Here is a 25,585-nt window from a genome sequence, read left to right on the forward strand (position 1 = left end):
CCTGTAGAATGATGGTGAAGCTGTTTTTGCAGGGTAGACACCAGACCAGACAGTTTGCTAACTACATGCAGGATGAGCTCTTTGTCCTCCTCATGTGGCCAAATAAGGAAGTGAAGAATTTTATAGATCCCTAAAAAGATGTTTAGGGAATAAAATCTGTCTTTAGAACTTGGCTCCAAGAAAAATTACTCATCCGTTACATCTTTTAACATCGTTTTGCTGCCCCTCATGAGTTTTATTTCCTGTTCTGGATTATTTATCCTCAGAGCAACCAGTTCCTGAATATGGAAGCCAACAGTCAGCACCCCCACACCTGTTCGTTTGCTCCCCCTGTTGGTGATTACTAATACTGCTGCAGCTCCTTTACCCCCTGTTAGCCCCCTCTACCCCCCTGTCTGCTACACACTGGGACATTACCATTTGGTGAGACTGACTGGCTTTGGTGAGGGAGATGGTGGGGCTCCGGCAGGGGGTACTCCTGCGCTCAAGGCTCCCTTTTGCATCGCCCAAGCTGCTCGATCTCTTTGTTATCGTTGAACGCCCACGTGTCGTTGCTGTAGAAACGGGAGATTGGCACAATCTCTGGATCTGCGTGGATAAGCTCGGTGGGTTGAGCTTTTGACCTTGCAGGGAATTGAGACGCACACCTTGTGTGCCTGTATGATAAATACATTTAAAGCCCATGCCATGTGTTACGTAATACAAGGTTAATCTAACGTCAAGGAAGAGTGATTTTGTTGCAGCTCTTCGACTGCAGGGTGAACACAGATGGTTTGAGAGTATAAAGATTGTGGAGTGAAGGTTTGTGCTTCTTGAAGGCTCTCAGATTGAATTAAAGGCAGCAGCAGTACACTCATCTGAGCAGCAGGTGTCACCACAAAGCAGATCGATGCTGCAAGGGAGGGCCAGCGATTACCTATCGATAAGTTGATTCCAATAATCTTAGATGTGAAGGAAAAAGGTTTTGCTTTGCATGTTGCTGCACCTTTCTTAACATCTATATCAGTATAGCTGCCTCTGCATCATGTGCAGTAGGTGGTATAGTTCTACTGAATGGGCGTGGGTCCTATTAGAATAGAATACAGGGTGGGCCATAAGTTTCCATACATAGGAAAAATAAACATTTTATGTTGAACAGCCGTTTTTATTTATATAATGTGCTCTATATGATTACCATTGTTTGGAAAACACGTTTGATGAACTTGCATTAGCACAGTTGAAGTTCTGCTTGTAATGGCGTTGGCGATACTTTCCTTGAGATGATTTATGTCTTGTATCTTCACCTGATACACCATGGCCTTCAGGTGCCCCCAAAGATGCCATCAAACGCATCTTGTAGGGTATCTGAAACATAAAAAATGTCCATTATACATTTTCCTATGTATGGAAACTTATGGCCCACCCTGTAGGATAGAATAGAATAGAATACAATAGCTTTATTGTCATCATACATGGGGGCATGACGAAAATATAAGTAGCTGCCACTGGACAGTGCGTTGGAACAAGCTAAATTACCGACAACAAATAATAAAATCTAATGTACATATAAAACAAAACTATATTAAGAATTCCAACATGTGCAAAAAAAAAAGGCAGATATATACATTACAGCGAGGAGATAAATCAGATAAAAACCAATAAAATTGAATAAATATGGGCAGAGCTTTGCCGGTAAGCAGCATTACTAAAAGTGACACTGTGCGTTATTGTTTTGAGTTCATAAGTCTGATGGACCATGGGTAAAAACTGTATTTCAGCCTGTTTGTCCTGCTTTTTAAGGATCTGAGTGTCTCTTTTAAGTGTCTCTGAGACGTGGTGCGTCCTCCAGAAGGTCATGACCTCTGAACTAGAGAATCAGACCTGCTACAAAGCTGTCCACACAATAACTGCACAGTTTTCCTCCTCTTGCTGTTGCTCAGTAACTAATCAACACTCTCTTTTCTGACGTATATTCTTAGCACGTTTTTTTCAAGCTTGCTTGAATATGGTGATGATTAAAGGACAGATTTTGTGCTAATTGACTGCTTAAACTCTTATCGTATAATTTTCTTTCTACTCTTGACACCTGATTCGACACTTTTCTGCTATTTTCACACCAGCAGAACAGAGGAAGAGGAAACAATAACAGTGACAATTTGCCATCATGTGTCACAAAGCCAAGCCCTCTTTGAATGTGCCCCACTTCACCTCCTTTGTCATTCAAATAACCTCATGAATATTTCACTCCTCTGATCTGTCGGCTGGAAGAAGGGAGGGAGAGAACAAGGGGCAGACTTGAAAGAGTCGTAATCTGCGTGGTTTGAGTCGGAGTAATGACCTGTGTGGCGACAGGCGAAGCTTGCGTGTAACTGGAGTGTTAAATGGTTTGTCACGTCACATTGTAGAAATCACAGCACCCAGAAACAGCCCAGTTAGTCTTTTCTTTCCTCCCTCTGTCCTTGAAGTGGTTGTGTGTGTTTTTTTGGGAGGGTTTTTTTGCATTTTGTGGAGAAAGACCCTAATTACATGTGTCAAGCGACGCAGTCACCTTGCTGTGTTTCAGGCCGGTCTGTTTGTTTGCCATTACAGTGTAGTCACAGCCTGAGTGTAGCCTCTGGGCCGGCCACTGGGTGAAAGGTAAAAGCTAATGAGGCAAGTGGAGGAAATACTTGTAACCTCTGAATGCACTCAAACACAGGAACTGAAGGTGCTCTTGACGTGGCCTTTTTTACCCCCTTTTGTGAAGGAGCACATTAGCTTGCCTCTCATGCTCAAGTGGCTTTGCTCTTCTCAATTGAGAAAACAGCATCACCCTCCTTGCTCAGCATCACCACCACATCACGGCTCCATCACATACGGCAGTCTGTTAATGATATGCGGCCGTGGCCCCTTTAAGAGCCCAATGTCCTTTTTTGAGAATGAGCCCGGACCCGGAGCCCCGCCGTGTGCGCTGACCGTGGCCTCTGGGTTGGAGGAATGGCTAACCGATTCCCCAGCCCCCGTTCAGACCAAACAGCAGCCTCGCAGCGCCGCATGCCCTTATCTACCAATGGAATGCAACAGCTGTGCGGGGGAGCGGCAGGGTGGGCTGGCTGAAACCCCCCTGCCAGACCCCCGCACGGCTTCTCTCCCCACCACCACCACCTCCACCACCACCTCCTCCAAGCGACGTGCCGGCTCCTGAAAGGCAGCTCAACTAAAAAGTGAGCTAGACACAGTGAGAGACTCGGCAGGGCTGCTGCACGTTCAAAATAGAGGGGGGAGAGAGGGAGGGAAGAGAGAGAGAGAGAGAGAGAGAGAGAGAAGGAGAGTCAGGGACAGGCAGTGCTGAAAAGGAGAGCACAAAGAGAAGGAAAGTGGAGCAGGGGAGGGGAACAGGAGGCTGGGTGAAGGGAGAGGGAAAGACAAAAGAAGGAGAGGGGAGACATAGCAGGGTGAACGGAGGGGACTGAGCAAATGGCTACGGAGGAGACGGCGGGGGGAGCCAGGAAAGCCACCAAGAGCAAACTGTTTGAGTTCCTGGTCCATGGAGTGGTGAGTGGCGCTGTCCGTCATTCCCGTGAAGCGAGCTGGATCTCTGGCATGCATCTGTGTGCGCGTCCGTGTGTGTGCGTGAGTCGGAGCGGCAGTCTGTGTGTGAGATAGCTGGGGTAAAGCTGGCCATGTGAAGGTTATTTCCAGCCCCCCTCCCCTCTGGATCCCAGCCTGTTAGGAGATGGCTTGAGAGAGAACAAGAAGTGGAGCAAGCATGGATGGATGAGGAGGGGAGAAGGATGGGGAGCAGAGGATTTCTAGCACACACGCACAAAAAAGAAGGATAATTGTAGAAATAGAGGCTGAGCAGCAGCAGCAGAAGCAGCAGCATGAAAAAGCAGCCAGCTCCCCCCTTTGGCTAGCAGAGCAGCACCACTGAGCATGCTTCCCTGGGAGTCACAGACAGAAGGGGGGCAATGACGAGTCCACTCAAAACAACACAGTCAAGAGTAGCCTTCCAGGCGGCGTGTTGTTGGTTGGTGGAAGGATTTGAACCTGCAAGGTGACGAGACAAACCGACGTAATATCGTAGGCAGGCTGCCAATCCTGGAAATCACGCAGAACAATCAGCCCATTCATGTGGAGCTAGCACGAAATGTCAAGTCAAGTGTCGCTCATGGTTAGAGGTTAGGCAACTATTACCATAAGCCTCAAACAGCGCATTAGTAACAGCACATGGAGTACAGTAGCGGTTTGTTTTGGTCATGAATTTGACTGTTCAGGGTGATGTGAAAAGAAAAAAAAAAGATCTCTTCCTGTTGGAACTTTTAGCACATTTGACTTTGACTCGTGTGTGTAAATAAACATGTAATTCCTGGCAGTGTTTCCCAACCTTTGTATGCTGGTGACCCTTTAGAACAAAGCCTGACTCTCATGCTGTGTCTACGCTCTGTTTAATATTTTAGTGCTGCAATTAAGACTTGTATTTACTATTGCTTCATGTGCCAGTTTTTTGATTGATCGTTTAGTCGGTGCTTTAAAAAAACACTACCTCTCAAAGCTCAGCGCAAAACCTTCAAGGGTCTTGTTTTGTCTGGCCAAAAAAAAAGAAAGAAAACACTGACATCACTGGAATTACAGAATGCATACTGATTTTTTAAAAAACCATTTTACTTGTAAAACGAGTGGAATGATCAATCACTAATTGAACAATTTTCCAATTGCTGCAGTGTCAATCGATTGGTTCACTAGTAGTTTCAGCTGTAATATTTTCTCAGTATTTTTTCTTAGAGAATCCGCAGTAGAGAAATGAATGACAGGACATGAAGGGCAAGAGATAAAATTAAATCAAGTTTGTTAATATGGCTCATTTAAAGCAACCCGAGTTGTCCAAATTGCTGAAAATGTAACAGGCAACAAAAGAAATAAGTGCAATTTATAAAAGAAAATAAATAATGTAAAATATTAAAACAATGAATAATAAGGTAACAAGTTATAAAGTCAAAGTAAAGGTAAAATTAATATAAAATGCTGAAATTTAGGTCCATTAAGAGCTACCAAAAGTCTTGAAAAACACATACGTCTTGAGGTTTTTCCTACAAACATCAATGGAGGGAGAACTTTTTATTTATTACTTTTTATTATTAAAATGATACAACTGATCTGGCATAGACAATATCAGACATCTACCTTCTACCCTCTTAAATTTAATTCTGGAACCAAATTTTGGTTTCAGTTTCCTGGTTAAGTTGAACTGAAGTTTCCCTTTAACCACATACTGAAACTGACGTCACTACTGAGACGCTGAAAAAGACTTTGTGGTTTTTATTTGTTCAGCTGAAAAATACATTTCAAATCGTTACTATTTTAATTAAGTTATTGTATGAATAAACGAGTGACTGCTATGGTCCAATGACGTGAACTTTGTCAGCTTCTGGAGTCCGCAAGAGTCTACGTGGACTGGCGTGCGCAGATGGTCCTCGTAGCCACTACAGTACAAGGGTATTAGTATTCATGTGCAGAATAGGTAAATGGTGCGTGTTTGAAACAATGTTCAAATGGACCCAATGAGACTAGAAAGTAATATAATAATAACTGGTGTTTGCAGCTGTTTGTGTGCGTCCACAAAGCAGTATAGTCAAGGCCTGAGTTGAACCAGTTACGCGGCCATCTGAGGTCAGTGCTAGGATGCTAATTTTAATAGTTTACATAGACCTGGATTACAAGTACACAGCATTACATAAGGAAAACACAAAACTTGGAGAAACGTTCAGAAAAGAATCAGAATTTTGTATAGTAGGGTTTTGTCTTGATTATTTTTACCCCAAAAATCAAATGGTGACTCCTTCCAGTCAGTTTATGATGCCATGTAGGGTCCGACTCCTAGATTGGAAAGAGCTGAAATGATTAACTGAAGTGTGGTCCATTTGTTTTATAGAAATAGTTTTGAGAATCAATAAGCAAAAATGCCTAAACTTCACAGTTTTTTTTTGGTTTTTCAAAGTTGATGCTGTTCTTTAGTGTCTTTTCTACCACAAGAACTTTCCCATAGGAACCTCTGGTGGAACTCAGTGTGTTTCCACCACAGGGACGAGGGTCTAAATTAAATTTAGAGGGTAATTATTTTACCCAAATACCCAAAAATACTTCTAAAACAAATACAACAACTTTGGGATTGCTAAACATGTTGGATTGGTTGATGTACAGTTGGTGCATTGGGCTTCTACACATTAACATGGAGTTACAGAGGAAAGAATGCCACAAATAGACTGATGAGGAAGTACTGAATAGCTGAACGCAAAAATTGCCTGTAAAAACAGCCGGTGCTTTTGCGTACATCAGTGGGAATAATTTCTCTTGAGTTTTCGCTTCAGATTGTGGTGCAATCACAGATGACCAAGAGTCTGAACCTTGAAAACATTACTTTGGATGGATTCGCTGCATGGAAATTTTGGTTGTCTTTCCAAACAATTAATTGGAAAATAGTCAGTAATGGCCTAATTCCGATCATAAATACCCTTGTCCTTCTGTAGATACTGCGGTTTCTATCGTCTGCTGAACTGAATTTTACCTTTGCACTGATCCCGAAACTTGGCATCTCTTCCAAAACCTCAAGTACACCGAGAAGGTCAAGTAGTCTTGACAGTACGTGTTTGTCTAATCCTTTTATGTCTTAAAGTCCCAGAACTTGTTTGACAGAGTTCTGGTTTTAGATTTAACTCCATTTTAATCAGGGCTGATGTCGGGCGTAGTGACACTGGCTGGATTTATACACCGAAACAAGATGAGGTATTGTCTCTTTGACAGGAGCGGTCATTACAGGGGCTTCGGTGCTGACGCCCTGCGCACAGAGACAGACTTTAGGAAACAATGGACCAGGTGATTGATGAGCCAGATGAGTGTGTCCTCTCAACAGACCAATTAACCTTGATGAGGCTCTGGCTGCTCCAAGCCAAATATTTCCCTCTGCTTATTTTCTCTCATGCCTGCCTCTCCCCTCTCTCTATCCTCATTCCTCCTTCTCTCCCCCACATTTTTAGGCTGGAAAAGTCTTGTTGCAATAGTTGCGGCACGTTCCTCGGCATGTATGCTGCAGAACGGAGAAATATTTATACTATGGGATATGGGGGTGTTTTGGCGCAGTGTGTTAGCTTGTGGCGAGCGATGACGTTTCCTTTTTCCCCTCGTGGGCGAACAGAGCAAAGCGAGCTTTTTCAAAGCACAAAAGCGGACATGCACAGATGTGTTTACATACATAAAACACGTATAAAGACGGCGAACGCAATCATAGTTGTGGCTACTCAAGGTCGTCATGTTCCAGCCTCCCAGCAGCACCCAGGACTGATGGGTGGGCTGAGGTCTCATCTTGCTTCTTTCTCATTATCTGCCTCACCTCCCCCTGCTGTGTTACTTCTCCGGCTCATGTGTGGAGGTCAACGAGGGCCGAGGTGGAGGGAAAAGCCTTCCAGCGCTCTGCGTGGGAAACCCCGATAAGTCAAAACAAAATATGACACACTGTAGTTTTGTCGTCTGTAAATTCAGAGTATGTCTGCGTGAAGAGAATGAATGTAAACTTCACCCTTTTTCTCACACCTGAATTGCGTCTTTAAAAAGTCAACTCACCCAGTCACACTAGAAACTGCATAATCTGGGATGAAATTTTGGCAGTAGTGCCACAGCATTGAAAAGTTAAATTAAAAACTAAATTCAGCGGCCACTTGACTTTGCAAACACAATGCCCCGGTTACTCTGGAACATCCACAGACCTTGCCACATTCAGTTTTTATTAAAATTACTTTCAACCAAAGAAATAGTTGTCATGAAAGCTGTTCGGTGTGTTACATGAAATGTTGGGGACATTGTTTTTTTAAAAGCTGTTTCTGTCAAATTTTTTTAAACATTTTTTAACACAGTTTAGTACAATTGAAGACAAATATCTCAAAATCTCACCACATAAAGCCATCAGTATGGTTAGATACCGATAAAGGTTCATGACATCTACACAATTTTGACAAATTAACGCCGTAAATTAATCCAGATTTAGCAATCTATTTGATATTTGGCCTCAGCAAAATTAATAAAAGCCTCAATAACAATGGCGTTTTATTTTGCCTTACTATGTATCAGGACACAGTTTCTAGAAAATTAATTGAGAGACTGTTGATGGGTAAAATAACCAGACAGGCATGTCTGTTTTGACTAATCCAGCTAATTAAATACCTCATAAATAAGAGTACATCATTGCATTAATGCAGCATTCGTATACAATGCTGTTTAATACAGCATGAAACCGTCCTTAAGATTGATGTGCAACCAGGGATGTTACATGAACAGACACTACAGTGTCACTGAACAATTTTATACGACATCCTCAGAAATAGTAAAATAATCAGAGATGGTGAGTTTACAGTGAAAGCTTTCTCTCCCTTTTCTCTTATATGTATTTTACCTTCAGTCAGGGCTGCAATGAATGATTGATTAATCAGTTAGTCAAATAAGAGATCACACTTTTTAAAGCAAAAACGTCTGGGAGGTTTTGATGCTTTTCTCTGAATACGTTTGGGTTATAGTAAATGAAAATAGTTTTTTTTAGCCATTTCTCACAATTTTTTGTCATTTTATTGGCAAGATTATTAATTATTTAAAGACTGTCTCTGATGAAAATCAAGTTTTTCACCTGAACATGTCTAAATCGTCTTTTTTACATTCTAGAGGACATATTATGAGTGAAATTAGCAGTCAACACCACCTTGAAACTGCAGTGAACCAATGATAGTCTTGAAAACACGGATTCAGATTTCTGCGGTTTAATACATAACATAAACCTTAGGAACCAATGCTGTCAACTTGAAGGGTGGAGCGTTCTTTATTTCAGTTTCAGAATCAGCTTCCAGTCCAAAGAAGTACGGCTAAATTACTCCAATATTACAACTTGCCGTCGTGTAGTGCAGAATAGTTTTGTACTGTTAAAGCAGAGTTGTAGGTGAGCTGGTGTGCTTGAGTTGCAAACAGTGGAGGGAGAGAGGAGGCATCAGTGTGGAGAGTCTTAAAGCCATTTTAAGGCGGAAAGGGGTTATTGTCATGGAAAAAAAACCTTCTAAATATGTCATTTTGACACAGATGAGTTTTGGGGTGTTTAATCAAAGCCTGGACAGTGACTTCAAGCAAAAATGTGAAAAAAAAGTTGTTTCTAGCTTCTCAAATGTGAATAATGATGATTTTCTCTAATTATGTTTGAATCAGACAAAACAAAAGATTTAAAGACGTCACCTTGATTTGACATTTTTCACTATTTACGGTGAATCGACTTATTGAAAAAACAATGAAAGCAATAGTTCTTTGCAGCTCTGCTTAGGGATGTATGTGTCTGACACATGAATAAATGGAAAAACTCAAAAGAAATCCAGCAAATTCTCACTATTGAGAAGCTAGAAACAGTAATTTTTTGGACATTTTGCTTAAAGTCCCTCCTTGGTCATTGATGAAACCCCTAAAAACTCATCTCTGTCTATCATGGTTACATATTTAGAAGGTGGCACTAGAGCGTGAGGGATGTTTTTGCTTGAGAAATGACAGAAACTATCAACTAATCAACTCATTAATGACTCACCTAATCACTTCATCTGTAACTATTATGTGCGCTAAATCAAAATATTCAAATTAACATTGTTTTTTAAAGCTTAATTAGACAAAACCTTGATTTGTGAGTTTCCACCGACAAATCCTCATTTTAAATCATTGTTAAGAATGATTTCCATAATTACTAGCATATGATTAAAATCTGGAAGTAATATTCAAACAAGATTGCCGATTTGGACGGTAATGCTCTCTAATTGTTTCCCGAATGAGCTGAATTCATGAGGTACATTGTTCACTGTCACATCCCCAGCAGAGCATTTAGCAGCATAATAAAAGAAGCGAGGATTGATTTTGTCATAGTGAACTAAATATCTTATGAAACGAGTCACATCCCACTGAAGGAACCTCATCCTCAGTTTTTTTTTTAATAGATTTCAGGGCTCCAATCAAAGCCTTTAAGGGACCATCCTTGTAACAACCCACAGATTCATATGTTTAGTACAGTGTGGGTTAAGTTTGGCCTCTTCAAATCCCTCCAGCCTTCCCAGAGATGCCAGCACACTTCTCAGATATCCATCCACATGGCAGATTCGATTGCTGGCTGGCTGGCTGGCAGAGCTCCGGGCAGAGTGTTGGAGTCAGTTCAGCAGGTCAGATTATAGAGTAGCGCTCATTGTGAGTGTGGATTTACATTATCCAGCTATGGTTTTCTGTGTCCGTTATCGGGAAGGCTCGGGTTCTCCAGACAGACGGTTGTAGCAGCAGTAGCAGCGGCGGCGGTGGTGGTGGTGGTGGTGTGTCTGTCTGGGTGGGTCTGTCTGCTGGAAGTCTGCCCTGTTTTGGTGTCCAGCTTATGGGAAGTAAAAAAAGGAGGTCTCTTAAGACTGCGCAAGGTGACAACATTCGAGCAGGAGGCCCCCCGACCATATGTTGTTTTATCCTCTCCTGTTTGGAGGCCCTTCTCAGTTGCAGTGACCCCCTGCATCCCCTCCCCCTCGGCGACCAAACTCCCGGCCAGAGTGACAGCAGCGTCTGCTCGGGCTGCTTATCACAGGATCTCTGCTCGGCTCATTTCAAAGGGCACATAATACGTCAGTCTTTACCCGTCGTATGCTGCCATAATCTGTTCTGAGTTATTAAACCTCCCCTTTGAATGCAGGCTCTTTTTTTTGGCTCGATTTAATATCTAGTTGTCTTTATTGTGCCCTCCCTGCTGTTTATTTCCTCTTTGTTTGTTGTCGGCGTGTCTGTGGACGGTCTAAAGATCACTACAGATGTGTGCATGTACGTGCAGTAATCCGCTTTCGGAGGTGACAAATGTTGGAAAAATGCGAGCATACGTGAGGTTATGAAAGCGCTGATCTGTATCCTTCAGCTGTCCTCTTTCTCCAGCATTCTCTTAACAAATAGAGCCGCAGTTTCTGTGCTGAGACCTTTTCTTTGGTTTTGCAGGCTTGATGGGTACAAATCTGGGCTTTCACGACTGTGCACACTTTAAACAACAGCGTTCAGATGTATGTAGCTGCAATAGAAAGACCGCAGATGTTATAGGTTATAATAATTTTAGTTGCACTCAAATGAAAATGTAATTAAAGCAAACAAAAATCTGCTCAAAATGTCCCAATAGCGAAGAAGATGATTAACAAGTAATGTCATATATAGTTTTCTGAATAATGGAAAGGTGCAGAAGAATACACGCACAGCATATTTTAAAATGTGACAAGGATTTTCATATTTCTAGATCAATTTGTGCTCACATTGAAATAGCTTTACTCAAGGCAAGGCGGCTTTATTTATAAAGTACATTCAGTTACAGGGAAACTCAATGTGCTTTACATAAAAACATCCTAAATATGCACTTTGTGAGGCACATATTTAAGATGTTTGCACTCTCTTTGTTTCCCTTTTATTCTAATTTATACATCTAACTTCATCACATTTTGTTTGAAGGAAATATTGACAGCTGTTTGCTAGTGACCTCTATTTAAGCCAAGTTTATCTATAGAGCACATTTCGAAACAGCAAATGTTGACCACATTATTGTGTAACAGTTTAAGGACAGAAACAGGAAACTGGACAATTGTGCTTAAAAAATAAACAAATAGACCCACTCAGCCTAGATTACAGGCCAAGTCAAAGTAGTAAATCTTTAGCAAGTTGAAATTAGTCATCGTTAGGGCAGATCTAATGTAAAGAAGCAAAGCGTTCCAAATTGTTGACGCAGCAACGAAACTTTAACAGAATCTGGTTAGTAGAAATTACATACTTTTGGAATTTTTAAAAAATCTGACATGATTCTAAGCTTAGATTTGGTTATTTTTTATTGAAAGAAATGCAAGTCGCAAAGACAAAAATCTGATGATTTTGTCTTGGCAGTTAGTGGTTCTAGTAAATAGTGTAATTCTGGCAAATCTTTAAAGATAACTGGCAGCCCGACGGGTGTGAAACAGTTATATACAAACAGCAAAACATTCAAATCAATTCTGAACCCAGCATACATACTAATACCTAGAAAAAGAGATTGCAGACTAAGCTTCCTTGCAATGAAATCACAAGAAAATACGACAAATATTTTGTTTTCTAACTAGATTTCCTGAGTTAACTGATTATAATTTGATTTAATGTAAAGTTATTGTAAAAACAATGCTTTATATAAGTATACAGTCAACCGGAGATGAGTGGTGCATTGAATTATTCCAGTTCATTTACATTTTTACTCTATGATGTGTAAAATACATTATGGGCTATTACAAAGTACAGATAAAGTTCATTTTTAGTCAAAAAGTAAGCAGACAAAGTGGGGACTGCAGCATGTAAATAACTTTTTACATACAAACATACAATCCCACAATGCAATGTGTCACATTTTCCAGATGGTCAGCTAAGCAGATAAATCTGGATTATTGGTCACTATTCAGTAAACTATTGCCTCCATTATAAAGAGATCAGTGAATGAATGAATGAGTGAACAAGGGGAGTGGCTGCAGACGCGTTTTCCTTCCATCATATAACTTGTACAGGGACTATATAGTGGATAAATATATGCACTCACATGAAGTAGGGGACAGCTGTAGTGGCCTTAACAGTGCTGCTCCTTGACAAAAATGTTATTACATTTAATGTAAGCAGAAAATGTAGTGATTTTGAAATAAAAAAAATACTATAACTTCTTTTTTAACACATTGAACAGTCACATAATGACAAAGTTTTGATACAGGGCTCTTCAGGGAGTGTTTTAGTTTAGATTTAGCAGTAGAGGTGCAGAATACAGAATAAATTCATCAAATCAAACAGAAATGATCTTCTTGGTGTCTCTGATGGTTTTGGTACAGTTGCCTACTTCATCTGTGCCGACACGTTATAAAATAAAACCGTTAAAATGTTGCTGATACATCAGTGTCTCTGTAGCATTAATAATAAAGAGTTTGAATGCAGCCCTTATGTGTTTTACACTGCAATTACTGAATCCTTCTTCTGTTTTTCTCCACAGATCAGTTAAAGTAATTTAATTTCAATTAGAGGACTGGTTATTCTCAGTAGATGTGTTCTGGTGGGGTCCTCCACAGACAGCAGTCAGACGTTTCCTTTCTTTTGCTCAAACCCCTGCTTAGCCTCAGACAATAAACCGAGGCGGGAGGCAGCTGTTGCCATGGGAGTGACAAGCACAGGTGAGAGTTCTCCAGTTGTTCCCAGGCGTCAGGACGGCAGTGTGGGACTACGGGCTCTGACACTGTTTGCATTGTTTCCGAGGTGTGCGTTTGACTGTGCATGTGGCAGAGTTTACACACTGTGAAAAATCTCCATTTAGTCTATTTTTCAGCTGCCAAACTTGATTCTTGTTTAGAGAAGACAAAGAGAGCGAGAAAGAACACAAGACGTTTGCGATTGTTTTCGGTGCGGCCGCTTTTGTTTCTGGCATTTTGTGGAAATTAGACTTAGTGTCTTTAAACAAGACAAGGCTCTGGTATCACATTATTTTCACACCGCAAAAAATGGCCCAAATGACACGCTGCATGTTTCGTGTCACTATCTAACAAACAAAAAAAATCCCTTCCTCCCTTTTAAAGCTTCACAGAGCAGTTTTATCTTCATGTTTGTGGCCAGGGATGGAAACATTTCCAAACAGAAATCGTGTAAATTGACGTCACTAAATTGCGCAAAGCTGCTGTTGTTTGATTGCTGAAAGGTTGCCAGAGGTTGCCAAAGACAGGAGACAGACAAAATATGTAGCACTGTGAACTCGCTGTTTGTGTTTTAATAGGTCAAGTCTGTGGTGTCTGGATTAGAAGCTCTTTGTTGAAGCTCTAATTCATGATTTTGTCAGCCTAGATAGGTGTGTTTACAAAAAAAAAAAACTCCCCACCTTCAATCCACCAAGAGGAAAAAGCACAAAAGTTACAATTGATCTTACTTGGTTGTATTTTTAGAAACCTTAATTTGTGGTTATAATTAATCAGAAAACACAGTGGAGAATGTTTTTATGACCTCTCTCTTTTCCGCTCTCCTCCCAGCGTCCTGGTATGCCGTCTGGAGCGAGGATGCCCCACCAGGGAGCTCCCATGGGCCCCCCCGGCCCACCGTACGGAGGGAGCCCCGCGGTGCGGCCCGGCCTGCCCTCCCCGGTGATGGAGCCCAGTCGTAAGAGGCCTGCCCCCTCCCAGCAGGTCCAGCAGCAGCAGCAGCAGCAACAGCAGCAGCAGCAGCAGCAGGCCGTCCAGAACCGAGCCAGGAAGTGAGTCTGAACCCAGTCGACCCGCAGCTCCTTCCACAACACCGCATGGCTTGCTTAGTGTTTCCTCTATGAGACTGCTTCTGTGTCGTCTGTGACAATTAGACATCAAAGGCTGTGGTTGTACTCTTAACTTAAAATGGATAAACCAACAATTGGATTTTGCTCATATGGACATGGCAGTGAAATGTGAGTAAGAACTGCCGGATACTGGTCCTGACAAAAATGAAACTTTAACAGAGAAAGATGGAACCACATCTGTTTTGTCTTTTAGAAATTTTTTGACTTAAAACATTACCCCTCTGAACCCTAAAACCTACTAGCAAGTTGACAAAGCATGTTATTTAACAAAACAATAGCTAAAACAACACCATGTTTTCTAAGCTACAAACTAAAATGAGAGAATTGGCAGATTTTTAACTTGAATTTTTTTGTCTGTGTTGCACTATTCCAATGCATAACTTAACCAAATCTCACATGTAAAACTAAAAATAATCTTTTTTAAAAAGTGCAAGAAACTGTAAAAACACAACAAATTGTCAGAGTTTGAACTTTCCGACGGTGCTTGAGCTACTCATGTCTGACATGCAGTTCTGTTGGGACTCTAAATCAAATCAAATCACTTTATTTTACATGTCTCATTTAAAAATTTGCCATAAATAAAGTGTTCGATCTAACCAGATTCTGTGAAAAACTAAAAATTCTGCGCTCCTCGCTGCAGCAAATAAGCCACGAGTCACTCAGGTGCAACCAACGGTGACATGACAAAAATTCTCTGATTTTTAGGCTGAACCGCCGGCTGTTTACACAGAGCAGACAGGAAACAAGCATAGAAAGAAATTTAAAATCTAAGTAGTAAAATATTTTTAGTATGAAGAGTTCTCTCTACTTCTAGTTATGGTTGTAAAATCAGACAGGGTGCAAAAAACGCTCAAAAACTAAGAAAAGAGTTAAACGCAACGTACCTCACATGCTTCTGTTTATATCACACTGGCACAAAGTATCAAAAAATCGTGCATGGTCTAACTAATATGATGTAGATCATGTACAATAGTTCTGAAATAAGTAATTAGTCAGTGGACATCAAATTAATTTACTGTAGTCAGATTTTTGAGAAAATTAATCATCAGTCACTTACGGGATTTATTACGTAATAAAATCCATAATGGCACTAACCTGCTGAGGGTGAGCAGGTTTAACGTTTAGCAAGTTAACAGTTTTAGTCTAATGTGATGGACTTCGCTAATTAGCACTAATGAGGCTGATGGGAATAAAGACATCAGTTTTATGGGTGTTGGGCAAAATTTTGACCTGATGATGGAGACAGAAACATTTAATTGATTCAACCTTTATTTAAACTCTGAGGACACTGAGGATTTAGACCTCATTACATTACAGCGAGGTAAGAAAATGAAAGATGTAGGCAAAGAAACTTGGATAACAAAGACAATACAAATATTAAAAGGCAACAATAATTACAGCATTTATTATAGAAAAACAAATGAATCAGCCAAAATAAGGGCAGCTGAAAGTAATAAAAGAATAAACTAAATATCTGACTTGCATTAAGTATTGTAATGAGCCAAATTTTTTTCTGCAAATTAAGGATTTAAAAGCTGTTGACATGTACTCAGTTGAGAGTAATTAGGGACTAATTGCCACTGCTATAGAGCTACGCTACGAGTGTGGCTAATGAAAAATACCTAATATCCACGGATCTGGCGTCTCTGATTTAAGAATTTGCTGCTTTTCTCTTTAAAGTCAGTTTAAATTAAACACCTTTTCATGTTGGACTGTTGGTCAGATGTTAAAGACTGAATCTGATGCACATTTTCCCTCTTTTATGAATTTTAACAGTGACTGTAGCATCAGCACATTTTAATTCCGTGATTTCTTAAAGTCTTCCAAATCAGATCTCAAAAATGCCACCGATGAAAAGTGAAACCATGACCTTTGCGTGTCTTTTTTCAGCTCCCACTTCAGTTTATGTGTCCACCTTTGAAGCCTGCATATTGTCTCTCTCTCCCACTGCTCCCCTTTATGCATCTTTGCCTTGCTCACTGCTTTGTACATCCACTCTTACCATCCCAGCCACTGCCATGTCTGAGTGTCTGCTCTCTGTTTGACCTTTACGAGTCTTCAGAGTCTCATTTCTACCTTCACACACATACAAACACACACACACACACACATATATATATATATATATATATATATATATATATATATATATATATATATATATATATATATATATATATATATATATATATATATATATATATGGCGTCCACACAGCTGTCTGCAGACCTTCAGACTCGAGGACTTGCTTTGGCTTATTGTTACACTGCGTACTGGGAGCTATCCGACTACCATTTACAAAACTTCTGAACATCAGGCACACACACACACAGTAGCTGGATGTCTATGAGGAGATGAGTGTGTGAGGCGGGTTTGGTCATTATAAAAGCGATCAATATGACACTCAGTGGACCTCTCTGTTTCATTCTCTCACTATCTGCAGCACGATTGATCCACTTACAATTAAGCGGGCTTGTCGAACAGGTCAAGGGAAATGTTGTCCTGCGTCGGGGCCTCAACCCCCAGAGCAGCCCGTCTGGCTGCGGAGGCTCTGATCGATGGTCCAGGGTGACCTGTCCAGGTGTCTTTGTCTCTTTCTGCTGCTTTTGTGAGAGCCTGCTTCGTCCTCTGGCAGTCCAGCTCTTCCATCCAGCTCAGGCCCCACGCTGCTGCCAGATGAGGGCTGGCCACCTGTGTTTGTGGTGTCATTGAGACCTTATGGTCCCAGCTACACTCGCTCTGCAGCGCTAATGCCGTCCTACGCAAAGCTGCTGCTAAAAATAGAATTCAATTCTGGTTTGCTTTGCATAAAACAGTATAAATACTCAACCCTGTGCCCTAGAAAGTACATTTACCTGCTGCTAATTGTTTTAATTTTGTGGAGACGCATAATAGGGAAGCAATGCATTTATGTCCTGCACATAAAGGCAAGTGGTTGGAAGGGATGCAGGCACAGGAGACCACTTGGAAAATATATCCATTTAACAACATTTTCAAAAACCCCTCTGGTGAAAATCAAGCTTTTTCCCTTGTTAACGCGTCCATATGGTGTTTTTTAAATGCTGGAAGATACATCATGAGCGGAAAAAGCAGTAATGGCTAAGGATTTACATTTTTACACCGCAGTGTGTGGCTAAAAGTCTCAAAAACACAAATTCAGATCAATCAATGACCAAAAAGGTAAAAATATTAAATAATTCCCAATTCCAGCTTCCTGAATGTGAAAATTTGATGCTTTAGCCTGAATATGTTCAGTCTAAACAACATTTCAAGATGTCACCTTGGTCTGTTGGCATCTATGTATTTACTGTCATTTCACAGGCAAAGCAATTAACAGATTATTAAAGAAAAGAAATGAAAATAGTTGTTAGACACAGCTCTAATTTGGATGAATATGTCTTCCAATTGAATAAATGGAAAAAGAAAAAACAAATGGGAAGAGAAGAGATCTTTTCTGGTTCAAATTAAATATGGGGAGGGTTGAAAAACTTTTCTGTCACCCAGATTTGAATGTAGAGGCTTTTATCTTTGGGGTTTATCTCATGTGTGCTTTAAAAATGTTTCTTAAAGGGAACTAAAAGTGACTTCTGATGTCATGCGGAAAACCCAGACTAGCTTTTCTCACTGCATTTTTTACACAGCCTAAGTTTCTGATGGCTTTTTGTGCCAAACAATTAATTAATTATGGCTGCCGTCAGCGTGCTGTCGAGGGTGAAACATTTCTTTAGCTCTCCTTTGATCACGTCACCGAATCTGGGAGTTTCCCCGCAACAAACATTCATCATAATATAATATGATGTAATACAGTGAAGTTACCCAAACTGAGATGTATAAAAAAACCAAAATTAATTGGTCACCACTGCTTTGAAGATTGCCTCAAAGTTGGCAGCCGTCTCATCAGTGTGGTGTCATGGACTCCAAACAAGCTTCCTAGTGTAGTTTTTCAGCTCCTTACAGAGTAATATAACACCAGCGTTACCTCCTCCGAATGACAGTTTCAAGTCAATTTCAAAATGTTGCACCTGAAACCACACCCCAGGAGAATTTTAACCGCTGGCAGTCAGAAACAACAAGACTTAAAGCCGAATGCTTCGCTTCTTTGTTCTTAAGAAAGCAGCTTCATCCACATCCCGCTATTTTTTCTTTTAATTTTTTTTCAATTTTGTCTTTTATTTCCCCTGAGTACCACATTGCTCATGAACCTCTGAACCTTGTTTTTTTGCTATTAATTTTGGTCTTTGCCCTTGAAGTACAACCTAAAAACTTTCCTCGCTGCTCATAACACATGGTTACCTTGGACACTTCAGGTTGCTTAGGAACGTTGCAAGGTTTAGACGGTAATAAAACGGGTTTCTTGGTGCCAGACCACGGTGTTGACCAAAGCCGAAATTTCTGGTCAAGAGCACGTTTTTTTTTGTAGCACTGGAAATGTTCAGAAAAGGCTTTTGTTTGCATGGTGTCTTCTTCATCTGCACCAGATTCTCATTGCTACGACATACGCACCACAGAATCATCCTGAGCCGAACCAAAGAGGTGAAGTCTGCTTGTCTCCTCCCTCCCCTGCGATCCACAAGTTCAGCGTGTCCATTATCAGTGTGTTGTCTGTCTCCGTGTGTGAAGCATGATTGTTTTGGTTCACTGAGAGACTTTGTTGAATGAGTGTGTCCCTCAAGACGAGCAGGACGCCTCCCGGGTCCTCCTCTGCTGCACATGCATGGACAGTTCCACGTCCGTCCCAGTGCCTGCCCGTGTCTGAGTTTCAGAGTTTGCACCTACTAACAGACCCTTGAACTTAACACACATCCAACACGCACAGACACACAAACAAGTCAGAACCACCAGGTGTTTCCCCCCTCCTCCTCCTCTTCTGACTTGCTGCCGCTGAGTGTGTGTCTCGCCGCAACTCTAATCGGACAACCTTCGAATCCTCACCAATTCTTAGGAAGCCAGTCGGATTCCCGGGAGCCAATGAGATGCCGGCGAGGCAGATGGACATGAGAGAGCCCCAGTCAGATCCCACGCTCGGATCAAAGTAGGAGTTTATTCTGCTGCATGTCCGTTTTCTTTGGTTTGATGACTCTGGCCTATTTAGCCTTTTCACCTGAGCCCAGCACTCCCTGAATGAGTTGTTTTTTTCCGGCCGAACATACGAGCAGGCCGTAAGAGCTGACTCCTAAGACGTAGTGGTGCATGCTTTGGGCTGGAGCATGGCATGATGGGAACACTTTTGTGCAGCTAGAGCAGAATAATAAAGTAGACTCCAGTCTTAGACCATTTTAAGAGAGTGTAAGATGGCGGATTGTTTGTGTTTTTCCTTTTCAATGCACTCCTGGATCCTTCAATTCTCCTTGCAGCAGGCTTGTTTCAGTATTTGGCATGCTGATGTAACATACTGCTTCACAGACCGTTGCAGTGCTCTGTGACTGAAAATTTAATCTACACTGCAAAAACGCCTCTTAATTTCTGTAAAATAAGAAATTTACTTTCAGCAATAGCACAAAGTAAACAGTAGCTCTATTGAAATGTAAAAAAACAGCAAAATATTACACCTTAGTACCTCTAAATATAAAAGCTGTGGTTGTATTATAATGTTAGTCTGCTTTTAGTTTAATTTTCCACGTATTTAATTAATTAGATTAACCAAAACCACACATTCCCTTTTTGTTATGTTAGTGTCTCTTTCTAAAATGCAAAAGAATTCACGATATATGCCGATATCATAGTGTAAAAAATGACCCACTCCAAAAATGTTCCCCTTCATATCAAATGGAAAATCATGATGAGCAAATAGCTTAGAAATCAGGCCACCGTGGACGAATATCTAACATTTAAAGACGCTGTTAGACATTTTGGGAAATATGCCCAGCTGCTTTCTTGCAGAGAGTTAGATGAGAAGATCAATACCACTAAAATAAATATCAAGCTACAGCCAGGATGATGGAGAGGGATTAGAGAGATCAGAGTCAACACTGCAAATGCAGTTTGACATCTAACCAGAAGTGCAAAATGGAGCATGTGGAAATTGGAGGTAAAAAATATACATAGGTGAAGATTAATGGGGTCACGTAGATAGTAAATCCTACAGGAATAAAGCGATAGAGAGAGTTTAAGATATTAGATTGTACAGAAAAGGTTATGTTGAGAGTGAGAGTGAGATCCATCTTCTTGTGTAACTTTAATCAAGAAAGCAAATCAGGATACTTTCCAACATGCTGTACTATTAATTCAGATATTTCACCATCTAAATTATTTAAAAAGTCTTGAGATTTCCAGAAATTAGCTCAGTTTAATACCCTAAAACAGAACCACAGCTGATCTTTCTTAGGATGTAGCACCCACAAGGCAGGATTCTTCATCTTTTATGAGAAAAATATTCATCCTGAAATAAGCGAGTGTGACTTTTTTTATTGCTCTTTTTGCAGTGTAGTGCCATCTAGTTGTTTTCAGGCGGTGTCCTCCTGCAGGCACCGACACCTTGCATGAATATCCAGTACATGGGTGCTGCACATATCCCAGATGCCCACAGATGTGGATGAAATATTTAAGGAGATGTGACTAGAGAAGGAAGCTGTAGTGTTGTTTTTGTAATCAGCGTCACCTGGAAAGAAAGTTCTGAGAAAAGCCACCACCACCTTGGCACAGATTTTCTTATTGTTCCGAGTCCCTCCTTGGTAAGTATGAGATTTAAATAAAATGATAAACAAATGTCACACAGCGATAAATGCCAGGAATTCACCAATCAAACCAACACACACACGCATTCTCCTCAGCGAAAATCCTCAAGACTCTGCATTCCTAAAAGCTCCCGAGCGCACATCCGAGTCCTGCAGCAAAAACGGCCTCAGCGATTCTGCAGGGTGTGTGTGTGTGTGTGTGTGCATATTTGTGTGTGTGCATATGTGTGTTGTGTGCATGAGTGCAGTGAATACATGTCAGGCAAGAGATGCGTGATGTGACACTTTGTTGGCTGTTAGAGGCTCTCGCTCTCTCCAGGTGGACCGCTGCATTTCAGAAAACGCACAAACACCAGAGCACAAACGCGCACATATCCACACACACACTCAGATACACACACACACACACACACACACACACACACACACACACACACACACACACACACACACACAGCTGGGACGCTGGGGTGCTGGATATGGCCCAGCATTTTAGCAGATGGCCTGGGTGCTACGCTATCAGTCACCATAGTAACATGCTCTCTTTTTCCTCTTTCTCTCTGTCTTTCTCTCCCTCTCTCTAGTGCTAAGAGAAGGAAAATGGCAGACAAGATTCTTCCGCAAAGGGTGAGGCTGCATATTTTTACCTTTGTTGCTCTGTTTTTTCCTGTGTGATGTGTTTTTTGCGTGCAGAGGTGAGAGAAATCCCAGTCGTTTTTTTGATCTCTGGGGTTCTTGGAAGGCGCAGAAGGCCGGATGATTATTTGTTGTTTCTAAATGTGAAGAGAAGGGGGATGAGGGGAGCGATCAGGAGGTTTTAGGGCTTTATTTTTTTTAAAGGGGGTTCACTGTGTTATTTGGACGCAGGCTCATTGATTTAAATTGGAATAGGCGGCGGGATGTGAGCAGAGACGCAACCACAAGTAGAGGCAGCAGAATCACCACGTTGCCACAGGTGAGTCAGAGCCGACTGAGGTTGCAATTTTGGACCCCGTGGTCTCAGTTCTCGGCCCTGTGCCACGCCATCGCCTCACCACGTCCTGGCCGGCACACAGAAGGCTTTCACGCTGAAGCTGTGGAGGTCTGGAGGCTGTGAGGGCTCAGGTCTTATCCCCCAAACACAACCCAGACAGACTGATAGCAGTAGGCATGGCCACTCCATAATAGTGAGTCAGGGACAGGGAATGTCTGCCACAGTCCTCCGTCAGCTCGGCCTGGTGAAAGGAGGCGAGATGGAGATAGAGCAGGAATGAGAGGGAACAATGAAGGCAGCCTTTTTAGACAGGAACATGAAAGAGTGAAGAAGAGGGAGGGAGTGAACTGGAGGAGTGTGTGTGCACAGCTTGGTAAGCAGCAGAATTGCTCTGAGGACTTTCATCGGTATGGTAATGTCTGAGTCCTGGCTGGTTGGCTGCACGGTCTGCATCTCATTCTGATCCCCCAGCGTCCCGAGGATGAAGCAGACCACCGCATTAAAGGGGCTCTCACATGCTTTTCCTTATTTTCTGTCAAATATATCATGTCACAGCGTCGGATGTGAATTTTAAATCTGGCCAAAGTTTCAAATAATCAGGTAAACGGATGTAAAAGTCATCCCTGGGGATTTGGCACTTGAAGCTAGTTGTGCTTTGAGTATTTTATTTTTATTTTACTTAACCACATTCACAGGGGAATACTGTGCTTTTACACTACTGCATATATCTGACAGATTTAGCTACTTTACAGCATTAAGATATAACATTAAAAGCACTCAGCAAATACAAGTGGAGCTAGAAATAGGATAAGATATAATAATTTTATTAATCCTGAAGGAATTTCTTGTGCTAGATAATGCTCAGAAGCATACAAAGTGCAATCCCTAAAAGTAAAAAAAATAAGCCATAAGTACGATACATTACTGAAATAAAATAAGAACACTAAAACAGGGCTAATAAATATTTGCTAAATGCTTATTTTTCATGCAAAATGCCCCATGATGCATGATTTCAGCTTCTCAAATGTGATTTTTAATTTATTTCTTTATTTTTCCTGCTTTTCCTTTTGAATCATTCTGAACATTTTAATTATTTGTGAATAACTTTGAGGTTTGGTGCGTTCGTGTTACCTTGGATAACTGTAATGCCAATTCTGACCATTTTCGTCTTTTTATACACCAAACTATCACTCTGCCAATTGAGAGAAGCATTAGTAAACACAAAATAGTTTAAAAAACACCTTAAAACTGAACTGTAAAACGCTGCTGTTACATGAATGCATCAGTAAGTTCCCTGACTATTTTTTAATGCTTTTCAATACAGGACTTTTTCTTGTAATGGAGTATTTTTACAGCGTGGTATTAGTACTTTTAGTCAAGTAAAGCATCCCAACGCTTCCCCACTACACGGTGCAGCAGCTGAGAGAGAAGATTAAGTGGAGAAAAAGAAGTTATTTTTACATAATATGCCTTTTTTATGAGATGACAAGGTATTAACTCCTCAATCATGTAACATAAATGCAGAATAAAGTGATTTTATAAATTATCAAGATTTAAAGCACATCACAGGTGAGTAGTGAAAAAACAAGTTGACAATATGATGATTCTTTCCATTTTTATAGTTTCTGACTTGAATAAATGGCATCAATGTGGCATTTTTTGCCTTTCAAACCTGCTGGGGGACTTTTGGCTTCACAGGGTTTAGTTTATGAAATAAATCTTGCAAAATAAACATTTAAGATAGAAAGAGTAGAATAAGGTCTTTTTTTTCTAACCATACAGCTTATTCAATGGAAAACTACAGGAAAGTAGATGCAAAGTGCTAAAATGTCCTTGAAACAAGGCGGTGGACCCCCTACAAGCACCAGAACAGACAGCTTATCTGCTTAAGCCCTTTAGCGATATTCAGATATGTGAGGAAAATCCAACTTCTTAATTCAGGGCGTGAAACACTGCCTGATTTTAAAAAGATTTTAATGAAAGATTGTCTTCACTCTGAGCAGATCCGTGAGCTGGTGCCGGAGTCTCAGGCCTACATGGACCTGCTGGCGTTTGAGCGCAAACTGGACCAGACCATCATGCGTAAACGTGTGGACATCCAAGAAGCACTGAAGAGACCAATGAAGGTAATAAAAACAAACCGTGAACGGTGGAGCCTGTGCATCCTGCTGATCTGTGCCAGCTCAGCTTTCATTTTTGTACCTCAACAGCTGCTAAAAGGCCTTAAATTTCAATATCATCAACACTATATTTCAATTTGTAATTCCGCGGAATATCCCTTTAATCTGCGCTGTTTGCCGTGCCCTTGTGTCAGCAGCAAAAGCGTAAACTGAGGCTTTACATTTCCAACACCTTCAACCCTGCCAGACCCGACGCTGACGACTCGGATGGCAGCATTGCATCATGGGAGCTGCGAGTGGAGGGGAAGTTGCTGGATGACGTGAGTTTTCTTATTTGTCGTGAAGACGCTCAAACTGTGTCGCATTTTCAATTTAAAAGGAAAACACCTTTTAAAAATACAGCCTCTGTGCTGCTGATCCACTGCTGTGTGCAGCGTTATGTCATCTCTGTTGGAAAAATTCAGCGTTGAGTCAAAGACCTGCTTGTCCTCTGAAAAATAACTGACTTTATAATCTTCTCATTTAGTATGAAAGTGTGCCGCTCTTGGATCTCGGAGCTGCTCTGGGTCGTCTCTGGCCCGCAGTCACGCTCTGTAATGATGTGCTCAAACGACTTCGGACAGAAAAGTATCGACTGGCTCGGCATATAAAACCAGTGACTGATGTTCAGAAGAGAGTTTAGAGGGACTGTAGATGCAGCATGAAAAGCAGAATGACTTTACATTTGTCTTGTGCTGCTGCAAAACGCCCTGATGTTCTCAACAGTCCAGAGCAAGGCCGTCGTTTCACAGCAGTAAGAAGCATTTAGGTCTCACAAACCACAAATATTTCTGGTTGAGCTCGGAGGAAGTGGACCCTGAGAATGTCTAGTGTCTCGGCCCCTTGTGGGTTTTTGATGAGTAATGTTGCTACAAGCACAGACATGGCGACAAGTGTTTTTTTCATTTGTGAATCTACTTAGGAGTGTTTTGTGTGTATAAATGTGTCTGTGCGACTGAGTTTGGACATTAACTGACCACCTCTGTGTGTTTTTTGTAGCCGGGGAAACAGAAGAAGAAGTTCTCTTCATTTTTTAAGAGCCTGGTGATCGAGCTGGACAAAGACCTGTACGGTCCGGACAACCACCTGGTCGAGGTCAGCTCAAACACAGCACCTTATGCGCAGAAAAAGAGGCTCGATTTAGAGCCACACATCCATCATCTGATCAAAACAAAACATTTGCAGATTTGTCTTGGTAATCTGAGTTTTTGAGATGAAAGAATGCTCGAACGGTACCTTCAGATGTCATTATTAGTGTCTAATTTCATAATTTTATGTGTAAAAAACAAACATGCTAACGTGCTAGGTAGCTAATACAGAGCATTAATAATCTGAGTATTTAAACAGATTTGACACATGTTTGTTCCATTCAGCCCCTTTCAGTCACTGGACACAACATAGCTGCTTCAAAAACTCTGATAAACACATTCATTTTATA

The 25,585-nt window shown here is 41.2% G+C and overlaps 1 protein-coding gene and 1 long non-coding RNA gene across 6 annotated transcripts in view; one reads left to right on the top strand and one right to left on the bottom strand.

Moving 5' to 3' along the window:
• The window catches only part of smarcd3b (SWI/SNF related, matrix associated, actin dependent regulator of chromatin, subfamily d, member 3b), a 57,753-nt gene that overhangs the window by 15,945 nt on the left and 16,223 nt on the right, over positions 1-25,585 (top strand). The window contains exons 1-7 of one of the 5 annotated variants that reach the window (XM_023285173.3): positions 3,260-3,513; positions 14,043-14,263; positions 19,284-19,373; positions 21,600-21,642; positions 23,992-24,114; positions 24,303-24,428; positions 25,147-25,242. In XM_023285173.3, the coding sequence (XP_023140941.1) occupies positions 3,436-3,513; positions 14,043-14,263; positions 19,284-19,373; positions 21,600-21,642; positions 23,992-24,114; positions 24,303-24,428; positions 25,147-25,242 (777 nt within the window). In that variant the 5' untranslated portion in view covers positions 3,260-3,435. Of the gene's footprint in view, positions 1-3,259; positions 3,514-14,042; positions 14,264-19,283; positions 19,374-21,599; positions 21,643-23,991; positions 24,115-24,302; positions 24,429-25,146; positions 25,243-25,585 lie in introns of those variants that run through there. The other 4 variants (XM_023285182.3, XM_023285191.3, XM_023285197.3 and 1 more) reach the window with 4 other exon arrangements.
• Positions 13,757-17,043, bottom strand: LOC129347966 (uncharacterized). Its single transcript, XR_008600336.1, has 2 exons — positions 16,803-17,043; positions 13,757-14,352 (listed from the first exon to the last, which is right to left on the bottom strand). It is a non-coding gene; the product is annotated as an uncharacterized LOC129347966 (long non-coding RNA).

Source organism: Amphiprion ocellaris, chromosome 22, assembly GCF_022539595.1.
Source record: "Amphiprion ocellaris isolate individual 3 ecotype Okinawa chromosome 22, ASM2253959v1, whole genome shotgun sequence".
In the NCBI taxonomy this organism is placed as follows: domain Eukaryota; kingdom Metazoa; phylum Chordata; class Actinopteri; family Pomacentridae; genus Amphiprion; species Amphiprion ocellaris.